General features: G+C 36.9%; 1 protein-coding gene across 2 annotated transcripts in view; it reads left to right on the plus strand.

Annotated features, from left to right (window-relative positions):
- Positions 1 to 13,582, plus strand: part of EBF1 (EBF transcription factor 1) — a 281,310-nt gene that overhangs the window by 258,227 nt on the left and 9,501 nt on the right. For both annotated transcript variants that reach the window (XM_082489994.1, XM_082489995.1), the window contains exons 12-14: positions 10,720 to 10,785; positions 11,383 to 11,560; positions 13,120 to 13,299. In XM_082489994.1, the coding sequence (XP_082346120.1) occupies positions 10,720 to 10,785; positions 11,383 to 11,560; positions 13,120 to 13,299 (424 nt within the window). The remainder of the gene's footprint in view (positions 1 to 10,719; positions 10,786 to 11,382; positions 11,561 to 13,119; positions 13,300 to 13,582) is intronic.

Here is a 13,582-nt window from a genome sequence, read left to right on the forward strand (position 1 = left end):
GTCTAATAAAAGCTATTACCTCATCCTACAAACCTTGCCTTGGTTGTAACCATAGACCATTGTGACTTCAGCCAAAGGGCTGTGCTTTAAGGCTGTCTCCGATGAAGATGGGGGAGAGAGAATATTTTCCTAGAAAGTATGTTGTGAAGTTTAATTTGTTCCCGTTAAAGTGGTGCTTTGAGATCTTTGAATGCAGGGCATCGCAGAAGTGTGGAGTAATGTCTATAATCTCACCTCCAGTTTCCATTTCTAGCCTAGTTTTAGGTGTTATACAGTGGTTTACGTGGTGATGTAAAATATGATTGCCGTGTATTTCTCAGAACACAGTCCAATTGAGTAGCAGAAAAAGCATCCTCCTAACCATCATGATGCCATTTAGCAGAGAGTGCTGGAAGCAATAGGATGCCTGTTGTCGTAATTCTTCTAAGAAATACAGAGCTTCACAATCTGTACTCAACTGCTGACACTTGAAAACTCAAACATTTTGGTAAAATGAATCAAGCAGTAATGTTTCTTTTATGAGATCTCCTCACGGGAAGGGAAGGTTTGGCACCATTTGGAGATCAGGCTCAGTGATCCATCATAGCAAAGTCAGCTGTCCTGGAGCGTCTCATAGGTCACTCGATCGAACCGGTGGCTCTTACAACTATATTATTGCTTATGGAACAGTAATTGAGGCACGATGGTTAAAAATTACCTGGTCTAATAGGCAGTGAACAATTTGCACTCAATACAATTATAAGCCAAATCATTCATTTCATAACACTTGGACTAATTTATTTGTTGACCTTTTAATATCCATAGCTCTTCAGTAGTATTAACTGCAACTCAGACAAAATCTCTTGTTCATTTTACCTTCATTGATTTTTTTTCCATTGAGGCAATAACGGTTGTTTGAGTACAACCTTTTCTTTCTGTTGTAAAAGTCAATCATGTAACTTACGTTGATATAACTCAACTGGACTGAAATGTCCTCTAAGTACAATAGCATACAATCTCATGCTACTTGTATAAACACGGATATGCATTTTGGATTTATTTTAAAGAATGTTTTGGAACATTTTTGTGACTATGGCTGACAAATGATGTGCTTGCTGAGAGGAGAATGAAAAAACACAGAAGTATTTTTTAAAACAGTGCCACATTTTTTGTTCATATATTACAGGAGATCTAAGATTCAGAAATTTGGGAATTTGACGCTGTTAATTTTGTTCTTTAGGATGACCAAAATGTCTTTACTAATAATGGTATATTCATAATTTCATCTGGACATAGCATCTTGTCTCTAGAAGTCCTAACATTTTACAGAATAGAGGTGCTTAATTTTTCCAGATGTGAGCTTCTGGCAAAAAAAAAATGCATGTAACAGTATTTTTTAATAAATACAAAAGAAATAATAGTAATATTTAGATGATCTGAATTCACTTGAATTTTTTTCAGCTTTAAACTAGCATAAGCTAAGAGATTTTGATGACCAAAAGTAACTGAAATATTGATGTATTTTGAAAAATCAGTGTGAGTATTGAAGCACTTCCATAAGATACATTGGTGTAGTGACAATGGTAATCTTTTCACTCACCGCTGAAAAAGGAGCCCTAGATTGTGTAAAATGGTGTGCCTGCTTTTACATTGTGGACATGTACACAGAAAGATAGTGTTCTCTCAGCGAAACGTTGGATAAATTTAATTTCTTAAATACATGATTATTCAACATTTATACTTGCTTTGGATAATTTCAGCTGTATTTTTAAGCCTGTAAATTAAAAAGAATAGTATCAGGAACAAAGCGGCTTTTGTTTCTGGTAAGAAAGTTGAAAATTTTTTAGAATATATGCTAGGAGGCACTTCATTGAAGTAGTCTTTCCGAGCCGAAGCTTCTTTGTACAGTAAAATACTGTAAGTCCTTTGAACACATAGTTATAAAATATAATTGTTACACATTTGGCATTTTATGCTTCCCTAGAAATTACCACTTGGTATCTGCACCTAATCTATGGTCTGTCTTTTCATTTCAATTGGGTCTGAAGTGGTCCTTCGTTGTAATGAGAATGCCCCTTTCAAGAGACTTCTTTTAATTATACCGATGATAAAATGTAAGTGAAAGTAGTCATTTGTAGGGGTTATGACTGAGCAGTGTTTTAACTGTAATACTAAAACCTACCAACGTTATTCCAGTCTCTATTTCAACATTTTTATGTACTCGCTCTCCACAGAACATAGTGGAATATCATTGTAGGTCAGAATTTCAATGCATCTTATTTTTTAGTTTTCCTCCTGCTATTAAAAGTAACCTGAATTCTCAATTTCTAATTACTAACACTTCCTACCTGAAGCATGCGATCCAGAAAAGTGACAGTTTCACAGATCTTAATGATATGCTGGGTTTGGGGTTTTTTTCGGTTTGGTTTGTTGGGGTTTTTTCCCTTCATTAAAAGAAAATGCGGATGGGTCTTTAATTACGTATAGATGAACATGTGTTTTTTACAGAAAATAGCTAGTTTAGCATACTTAGATATTTATATGGGTAAATGCATTAATAAAGACCAACTAAAAATGAAGGGGATAAAACACATATGTACAATTTACTCCTTAATTGCTAGATAGCTCTGCTGATTTAACTCAGCAGATATTCTTGCCTTGCAATACCAAACATAATTACATATCTCTATAGATTTAAATGCAGTCAAGTGAATTATGCCACTCAGTGCATTCTCGATTTGACCTAATGGGAGAACAATTTAAATGTGATGCAACTTGACCTGTGTTTGGAAAGTCTTTGTGTACACAAATGATAGAAAATAGATATCAGGCTGTCTATCTACCAAGTAAAATGTTTTTCACTCTTACAAATGCATAATCAAATATTTACATTGTGCTGTATGCAAAATCACAAGCCACATTTAATCTTTTTTTAATCCTCAGTATTCCAGGGAATTTTTCTAGCGGGCACAATAACATGATCCACAGAATGAAGCTTCTGAAACAGCCTGTGCAGTGTCTTTGAACGACGGTCTCAGAATTTAGTGTTTCTGTTCATTTTTCCATATTCTTTCTAAGTTTACTTAAGTCCAGACCCTTCAAATAATTCAAAACATTCTTCTTCTTCCATAAGGGGACTTTGACAACTTTCCAAAAATACATGGGTATAAAATGGTCCAGAGAAGACTTTGAGTAATAACTCTTTTTTTTTTTCTTTTTTTTTTTTCTTGCTACTCTCATCTGCAGCTGTTTTCAAGAAATAGGAATGTTAAGACTATGAAGAGCAGAGAAAAACTATCAGAAAAACTTACATATGCAAAATAGAAAAAAAACCCACCCAAACCTAAAAGCTCATTAATCTCAATAATGAACATCTGCTTCAAAGTACTGTAGATGCCGGTACAAATAGTCTGGGGTAAATTTTTAAAAAGAAAACCCTGAGTTTCCTATCTGAGGTTGCTTTGTACATGTCTCTGCATATTTTGCCCAGGGGCTGAAGGTAGCTGTGGCACATAAGGAAAATTTAGAGTGCAAAATGTGCTTTTAGGTCATTGTGGCGAAATGTTGAGGTCAGATAGAAGAAAATCTTCTAATGTTATCATTTGTTTGTTCATATGTTCATGGATAAATCAGGAATAATCCTTTGTTATCTAGATAGATGGGAATAGTATGAGTCACTGTAAACTGGTACGATGGAATAATATCTGTAAAGAAAGTTTGTGAAGAATTTTTTGTTAGCTATTGAATTGAGTTTCTGTGGACTTACCCATTCATGATCTAGTTTGTGCTCATTTATTTTGTCTTCTGATTCGCTGGATCTGACAAACTGATCATAGTATGAAAGATGGGATTGCATAACCAAGGAAAAGTACGCGCAGAAGAACTGGTCTTACATGCTGGGATAGATACTGCAGCCTTTTGTACAGCATGAAAAATGTGTTTCCTTTCGTGACCTCACTATGTTACAAACTGAGGGGCTCTGTCCTTAGATCCTCACAGCATGAGTTTGCAAGATAACCTGTGGGAAATGCTGTAGAAGATGCCAGAGAATTACCGTAGCGTCGATTTCTTAATGACAGTGTTAGTGAGTCCCAAACATGACTGTCCTCTACCAGCTACCAGTTGATGTGTTGTAGGGTGTGAAGAGATGAGTACAATGTAGTAATATCTACCAGCCCTGCGCTGTGTGCATGGAAGGTAGATTTGCCTCACGAGTTAAAATTTGACAACTCTGAAGGGTTCCTGCCGGTAGCTATAAATGCCTTTCAGATAAATGTAAGGTCTGGGGCAAGACATACTGTAAGCATACTTAGGAGAATCAAGGTTCTACAGCTGTCTGAGGGACACAGATGTAAGTCCTGTAATCACTGTTGGATAAAGTTCCTAAAAGAGGTGATTTAACCACTGGCAGAGTGATTTTAGTTCTGCATATCTGCTTTCACATGCCGACTCTTCTCCCTTTGACTTAGAGACCTAACATTAGCAGAGAACTCCAGAGCTTTTAGCAAGAAAACCATCCAAATTACTTGCCAGATGCTTCAATTGATGATAATATGGTGGGAGCATGCAGGCTCTCAAATGTCACTTTATTCAAAGAGTTATTCCAATGCAGCTATTTTAATGCTAGTTTATTCCATGCTGCTGTGTATCTAGATGAAGTACACATCCGTGCTAGCCACTAATTCTGTTGCCATTGTTATGTGCCCATCATTTGTGGAAGTGAAGACCAGCAACCTCAGTGATGTGGATTAAAAAAGGAGGCTGATAACTTTTCTTTAGTGTCTAAGTACACGATATTAACAGGAGGATAATAGGGGCAAGATAGACTTTGCAAGGACAGGCTTACAGGTGATTATCATAATTTTGTTCCTTCTTTTGTCAGCAGTATTTACAATGGAGACTGTTTGAATAGGGTATGTTTTCCCTATTGCTATGCATTTATCACCTTTGTGGTTAAGAGGTGTTTTAATCATCGATTCTCAATGTTTATGGCTAGATGCCTGCTCGCATTTGCACTTCAGTGTTTGTTCTTTCTGCTGCCTCATATAGGCTTTCTATATTTTATTTATAAGGTTGTCTCATTGTGGAGCAGGTGGTAAGGTCATGCTTGACTGTTTTTAGTGCTGTAGATTTAGGCTGTGATTTTCAGTTTGGGTAGAGGCTGATGAGACTACAATGGCTTGGAAAAGCTAAGGTTCTAGCTCCCACTGTAGAGTTATATTCTGGAAATTGCCATTGAAATTCAGTGACAGGAGTTCAGTGCACTCCCATCCTATAAGCAGCGGTAAGCAGAAGCTTTTTTGTCACCCTCAAGTGAAGTATGTTGTCTTTCTCATTTTCCCTTCCTGTCTTTGTGATATCTATATGGTGTTTACTTCTTCAGTATGATTCAATTATAATATATGGAAACAATTCAGTTGTTTGTTTGCTAGAGAAGTTTTCATCATTGTGTGAGTACAAATATCTTTTTAGTGAAATGGCCCTGTTATTTTATACTTCCCATTAGGCTGGCATAGTTCCCTCAGTTTCTCAGTAAATGGAGGATCTTTACATTTTGAATGGCTTTTATGAGTCTTTATAAAACTATAATTGCTGAAAATGATACAATAATGCAGTGCTCAGTGTAGATGTGGAGAGATGGGAGGTTCTGGACAGACTGAAACTCTTGTATACCAAGCTAGATGGCTGGCATTTTAGATCTGTGGCATCCTTCTAGACGGCTCTCTACCAGAACGCTTTGCCTTTACACTGGAAAGAGGTGTTCACAATTTTATCTTTATCTTTTAAAATGCAATGCACACACAAAATTTAAGTTTTAAACTTAGTTCTAACAGATACCCTTAACTAGCACACTTATGGTTTCACCCATTGAAAAACAAAGGAAAAGTTTGACTACAAATTATTGTAATTTTGACTGGAAATTTCAGAATGTGACCTTTCCAAGGTGAAGAACGGAACTGGAGTCTGATGTGCAGCATTTTGACTCTGCAGAAGAGGTTTTTTTTCTTGCAAGTAGCCATGAGAGTAGGAAGTTAGAAGGCAGAGCCAGGAGGTCAGACATAAGAGTCAAGGAAGTATGAATGACATCATCATCCCTAAGTACCCTCTCAGAAGATGAATGAGCTCTCTCTTGTATTACAATGCTAAAGAGCATTAGAAGGTGATATGATATCTAGACAACACATAAGATAAATGCCTCAGAGTATGCTGGAACGGCTTCCCCCCCACGCCCTCCACAAGTACATAAATCCTTTGGCGGTCTCAATAATACAATATGTGGCTGATGAGTATTATATATTGTGGTCAACTTCTTCTGGACAAAATTCATTTAGATTTAACAAGTACCTTGAACATGATCTAATTTAGTTACTTCAGTCGAATAACTCAGTGTAACTCTAGATACCCTTTAGCTGACTAGACTCACAGCCCTTTTGGGACACAGAGTGGATTATTTTCACTAGTTGATGAATAAAAGTAAGCAGATGTCAACAGAAGAAATGTTGCATCTTTTTCTAAAGCTGGCGCAAAATGTGTTTATCATGATAAAACTTGACACAAAATGTTTTCGTCATGATAAAATTTGAAATTCAAGTTTTATGAGCTTAATGAATTCCTTCTGAAGGGAATGCATGCCACAAGCAAAACATGCAAAGTTGCTGTAATGTTGGTTCAAGGTACATTCTGTCAGAAGTGGATTCACCCTGAATATCAGTCTTTGTGCTTCAAAAGCACAGTCGCTCCGGTATGATTTATGTAATCTTTCCTACAGTAATTGTGGAATGTGCAAAGTTGCAGCAGACTTCACTACCCAGCCTCCTCTTTTGCTTATGTAAACACCCCTTAGTATTTTCAGGAGGAAAATTTGATTAAAGTATTTAATTGCATTCCTGTTTCAAAAATTAAAAAAGTAAAAGTCCCTCAGTAAAAATTCCCTCAGAAAATCAGCTTCGGTTTGGAATAAAAATAGACTCTGGATCTGTGGGGTGTAGCGGCATGGAGGGCAGAGTTTTGATGCATCATATTTAATCACTAAAGCAATCTTTCTGCTGTTCAGTATTTTCTCAGTTGTTATTTTTATAGAAATAAAATTATGCTCATTTGAAATAAAATACAAGACAAGAAAACCCTCGCTTTAGCTCTAACTAAATGCTGCAAAGTCCTTTATTCTAAACCAAAAGCTGTCAGACTTTTAGCATTAATAGAAGAGTGGATCTTTCTTGACAAATGCCCCCATAAATTAGATATTAGCTTTAGTCAAACTCTGTCTCTCTCAGGAAATATTTCCACTTGCATATTCAATTGGAAGGACCTTACGTGATGCCTACTTACTGCTATGAAAATCTAGGCTTCTGAGGTGAAGGCAAAGAAAAATTTCTGTGAACAAAAGAATGTCTGGAATAACAGACCTTGAGCTTATGCAGAGATTTCTTATTATAGAATGTGAGTTTCACTCACTTTTTGATACGTGCGCCTACTGCTCTGTCCACCTCGCTATCTGTTTATCTATCACCGTTGCATTGCAGTGGTAACGTGCAGTATCAATCGGATTTTAAAAGACATAGATCTTTTATATTAGCTGTCCTTTTTTATAATACCTTTTACAAATTTAATCAATGCATTTTAATATACAATATAGTTTAAGTGCGATATACAATAAATATTCAAGCTTCATCTTAAACATGCTCTAGCCTTTAAATTGTTAAAACTGCAGTGCCCTTTCAATCTACTTACATAATGTCATAAAATATACATTTCAAGGTAAATGAAGTCAGCTACTTCAATTTAGTCCCTCAAACTGGTAGTAAATGAGAGGTTAACACTATGGTGCCAAACCCATTATTGAGTAAATTTAGCACCTTGGACAGCTCTGTAAAATCTTTATTGCTTTCCTGACCTGCTCGTCATGTTCTGTCTATGTGTTCAGTGGCTCTCAGCTCTGATTGAAAGGCAATATATTAGATCCCGAACACAAACATGCTCGGGGGCTGCTTCACTGTGAGCGTAATGACATGGAGGTGAGAACAATTTTCTGGTCACCGCAATCCAAGCACCTTGCAAGGTCTGTTGCTCTAACTTATAGAGGACTTTGGGGGCTCCTTTGTATGTGGAGTCGTAACAGTAGCTTCTGTGGTAATTTAAGCAGAGCTGCAAAGGGTTTAAGATGCGTTCAGAAAACAAGAAGTTAATATCTTGAGCATGTCTGTAGTAGCATTTTATTGTGTATTTTTAAAGCTAGTTTGTGTCTATAAGAACTACAGTCAGCTGTGGAATAGAAGATACCAGTATTTGACACGGGAGTTTTTGTGTAACATCTGCGTTGTATGATCTGAAAATGTCATAAACAAGAAATGCTTTTATTGTGTGAAAATATCATTAAAGAAAGTATGAAACTAAAATTTAGAGACTCTGAAAGTGTTGAAAAAAATATAACCATTGACTAGCTGCAAAAATTGAATGCTACTTGTCAAGCATATTTCAATAAACCATCATGACAGTTAGTTTTATTTACATGCAATATGATGTGGCATCAAAGAACTTCCAATGTTTAAGAACTGGAATATATTTGATATTAGGTAGAGCAGCAGTAAGATTCCATGTAATTACCTCATTTTTTAACATGGTCTGCAGTCTCTTTTTAGATGCATTCTAACGTTTTTTCACTCAGCATTACATAAATAACTCTGATTAGTCAGGTAGAGCAGAAAAGACTATTTAAAATTTCTTTTTTTAAAAAGTAATTTGGCATAATGACAGCTTAGGTTAACAATATTCCAAAACAGTCTGCGGGCTCTGTATCACATTCTAATTTTCCATCGGTGAAATATGTAGTGCAAACAATTTCTATTGAAGTGAAATAAATCCTAGTTTGCAAAGTCAAACACGTGTGCAGTAATTTTCCACCTAAAATCATGGATTGAAAAAGATAACGTTTTTCAGTAATGTCTCTGTTCTTCTTTGGTTTGTATGTTCAGTATGAGGCAAAAAGGACAACTCAGTGTTCTGACGATTCTGGTAAAGCAGCAAGGATTGATTCTACCTGGATGTTGTTTGTAGTCTGTCTGTCCATGATTATACTGCTAACTGCTATGGTCAAGCTACACAAAAAAAACCCCAAAGGAACAACTGCAGCAGAAGGAAAACAAAAAAAACCCCAACCCAACACCCAAACCAACAAACCACCTGAAATGGCTGTAGCAACTTAACTCCTCCGAATCTGTTTCAAATGTAGTGATTTAAAAATCCATCAATTATATATTACATCTCACTTCATATCTGGAAAGTAATTTAAATGTGTGTTCTGAGAGAGGTGTGTGTGCAGCAGAAGGCAAGCCTAAATGTTTACTGGGAGTACAAAAATCCTCCATCTCATTTTTGAATTTAGGACATTATATATGTCATAAGTAGTTACTGCAGTATGACAACTATTTTATCTTATATTATAGAGAATTTAAAATTGAAAAAAATGCTAATATGCATCTAAAAGCTTGTCATTTGAAGAGTTGTTCAAGGATTTTTGAAGAGGTTATGGTGACAGCAAAATGAACGCAATTATATCTCTATTTTCTGATCAGAGTCTACAGTATATGAAAATTGAGCCTTTCTGTTTCTTTTTGGTATAAAATATGGCTATTGTGTAAAATATTTTAAGTTAAAAAGTTTAACTTTGTCAAAAATGTAAAATCCTTATAACTGGTACTATTTTTGTAAGTTACCTGCAGAAATATACTGTGGGGAATAGCATCATGTTAGTACATTAGGGCAACACTTAGGGGCTGGGAATTACAAAAATATATTGTTTTACTCAAAGGACAATCTCACCTGGTTTTGATCAGGCAATTGGGAATCTGCTAGATGCTTTGAAATAATAATAAAAAAAATCCTTCTGGGTTAATTCTGAAATGCATTTTTACATTTTCTATCAGGATTGTTTTTCCACACTGTAAAATGTAAGAACGCGGGAAACACTATTATTACTTGAATGCTAGTTAAAAATACCGTAAGAAATCTTACAGGAAAATGAGCAAATAGGAAAATAGAGAGAAAAAAAAAAAAAAAGCCCCAAATGGAGAACTAAATCCCAGAATCCCAGACTGTTTTAAATTCCACTGTCCAGGCAGGGATTTTTTCCAGGAAACACTGCACGGTCCATTCTCTCGTACTGCATGTGTTTTCCTCTTGTGCATCATTTTATGTACATGGATCCTACCCTGACCCATCATATCAGGGTACAAACCAAAGAAGTTGAAAGGTTACGTTGCCAGTAGCATAGGACTGATTGGATATCTTTTGAACGTGGCCTGCTGGGTAAGGTCACAATTCCTGCAGTATGCAATTAAGGATAAAATAAACACATTGAAGGGATTCATAACATGCTCTGAATGACATTGATTGCAGTAATCTAGTAAATGACCTCAGGATTGTATTCTGCAATAAACTGATGAGTGGTTTATAGTGCAGATGGTAGAGATGATTGAGTGATGTATTTTATTTTGCAGCACCAACAATTCTCACCTTTTGACTTGATTAAGCGTATGTGTGAATAGGATGAACTAGTGATTTAACACCATTCAGTGGTTGCTGAGAGTTGTTACAATTAAGGTGTACCTGGTGGGAGGAAAAAAAAAAACAACCACAAAACACGGTGCAACTAATAGAAGAGTATAAAAGATTCTAATATTTGTTTTCCCCCACAAGGAGTTTATTGAACTCAGAGGAATGCATCTGTTTTTATATTGACAGGAGGTGATACTTAAGAGGGCTGCTGATTTAGTAGAAGCACTCTATGGTATGCCACATAATAACCAGGTAAATGCATTCTACTTCAGCAGTTCTAAAACATGGCTATTTCTTAGATGTATAGATAGATCAGGGGCTAAAGGTATGCGATACCACAGTGTGAGACAAGAATAAATATAGAGGGCAATGTCATATCTGGAGTGGGGTTTAGTTTGCTTGTTTTCTTTTTTAAAGGGTGTGAATTTAGTGCTTGTAAAAGCAACATGTTATTAGCCCTGGAGGCATTTGCCCACTTTCACCAGATACTATATAATATGGGCAATGATATGCATTATGTCTCGCCACCAGTGATTTTTCAGTCTTGCCCTAAAGGTGGCTTTAAGGGGGAGTACATCTAGGCTCCAGCCCCATTCTGCCAATTGGTCTCGTTACACAGAAGCACGGCCGCTGGGACTGAAGCTTCCAACTTTCTTACCACAGATGTCAGGATTTATCATGAACGCAGCAAATCTTATAAGCATTAACTATCAGTCAGCCGAGTGGTTTAGAAAGAAAAGCACGTAGGTTTTGCCTTTGGACAGGGAAATGTTTCATTTTAGTGTATAAGAAAAGGTTTGTCAGAGTCACATTGGTAACTCTTCTATTCTTTCCCTTCTTATCCTCCAGGAAATAATCCTGAAAAGAGCAGCAGACATTGCAGAAGCACTCTACAGTGTCCCCCGCAATCACAACCAGCTCCCTGCCCTGGCTAACACGTCGGTCCACGCAGGAATGATGGGAGTGAATTCCTTTAGTGGTCAACTAGCTGTCAATGTTTCCGAAGCCTCACAAGCCACCAATCAGGGTCAGGAGAAGACTCGTCTTCCTCTCTCTATGAACCTTTTCTGACAAAAGTCAGGGAAACGTGCAGAGCAGGGAAAGAGGGATGGTTCAGAACTGAAGGCTAGGAGCATGTCTAGACTGACACCATCCCACACACGCGCACAACCTTTGAATGACACAATACTGTCATGAGATGGGGCTTGCTGTAGTGACTTCTGCCCCAATTCGGGAAAAGCATTTCTGCATGTATCTAAATAGCTTTACCTTCTGCTCAGAATAACACTTCTATTTGTGTTTAAATCCCACTAATTTTAAAAGGATTTCTGTCGACTTGAGCATGTACTTACTGTTAAGTACTTGCTTATATATTTTCCTAAGCATGGATGATCTCTCAGTCTGGGCTCTATGTAGCATTTCTTTATAACACAAAAGTATCCCTTGAATATTTGTCTCTTTGGTTTGGTTTGATTTTGCAAGAGACATAATATTGGCACTGATTTTGTTTTCAGAGTTTGAGACTTTTCTAAATTGTGAAACTAGCAAAAAGTAGAAATATTTACAAAGACATTTTCAGAGCTTCTCTAATTTCTAAAATAAAGTGGTTTTCACTTCATATAAAATCAATATTGTTTTAATTCCTACAGCTAAAAATAAAAAAAAAAAGTGAAGAACATTTTTGTAAAAACACTTTGCATTTTCCTCTCTCTTTTGCTCAGCTGTATTTATCACCCAACTTAGAAATCCACTTTAATGAGAAAGTATTAGAATGAGGCTGTTTTCTAGAACGGCAAGCAAGATTATTTTGCATTGGACTAAAAAAAATAAATTATTTTTAGATTAAAATATTTTATGGATGTACTGTGTGGTAGGAAGAAAAGTTGGCATTTTTTTCTTCTAAGAGTGAAAATGCATTTTGTATTTCTGTGCTTCTAGAAACAAGTATTCCTTTTTGGATACGAGTTTCCCCAAATGTCATTTCCAGAATTAGGTAAAGATTCAAATTTTAACTTGGTGCCAAATTTGGTAGTCATTTTCTCCCAATATAATGATCAGACCGGAGCAAAAAGACTAAGAATATCCCACTACTTTCAGAAATATACCCTACATTTTCTAAAGCGTGCAGTGAGCATTTGATTTGAGATGTGTTAAATGAGAGTGACACCAGAAGAGAGTCAACAAAAATCACATGCTTTTAGCATACCTTAAGTCGGCATGTGCTCCTCACTTTGAATATGTAGGTCATGTTTACTCCATTTCCTACAAACAGCTCTTTTAGAGCCGGCGTTCCTATAATACCCGATGGTAATCTTTGCTTGAGGGCATGGGTTGCCCGAGGAGCTGGGAAGGCCGTAGCCTCCCTCCTCCGGCTGTGTGCTCCCCCCAGCAGTGACCTGGGCGGTGAGGGTTCACAGCCTGGGTTACCTGGTGGTAGTGGTGGTCAGTCCCGGCCCTCCCCGTGCACACCGTGGCTGGACGAGGCCGCTGGCTCGGTGGCTCAGAGTTACGTGCTTGTAGCTGTCTGTGTAAGAAGCTGTTCTGGGGCTAATACCAATTTCTAAATGTATTCCCTCCCCACAAAAGGTTTTACTCGCAACTCGAGCAGCGTGTCACCTCATGGCTATGTGCCAAGCACCACCCCTCAGCAGACAAATTATAACTCTGTCACAACAAGCATGAATGGCTACGGGAATGCTGGAATGTCAAATTTAGGTGGTTCTCCAACCTTCCTGAATGGATCCGCTGCCAATTCTCCCTATGCCAGTGAGTATTATATGGCTTTTCTGTATTTTGCACGTTTGCATTAGGAGCTGGTGACTTTTCTGTGATGCTCATTATTTAGTTTCTGTTTTGAGCACTTGAAACAGAGCTTGGTCCTTTGTCCCCTTTCCCAGGCACTGAACTTTGAAGCATTTTGAAGACATTAGTGTTCCCAGCAATGCTCTTGTCTGTTTTATAATTATTATTGTTATTGTTATTATTATTATTATTTGGGAGTCTCATAAGAGCTTAAAAAGAATAACGTCTCTCATTATTTGGGCTGATA

This window comes from Vanellus vanellus, assembly GCF_965231255.1.
Source record: "Vanellus vanellus genome assembly, chromosome: 13".
Taxonomy (NCBI): domain Eukaryota; kingdom Metazoa; phylum Chordata; class Aves; order Charadriiformes; family Charadriidae; genus Vanellus; species Vanellus vanellus.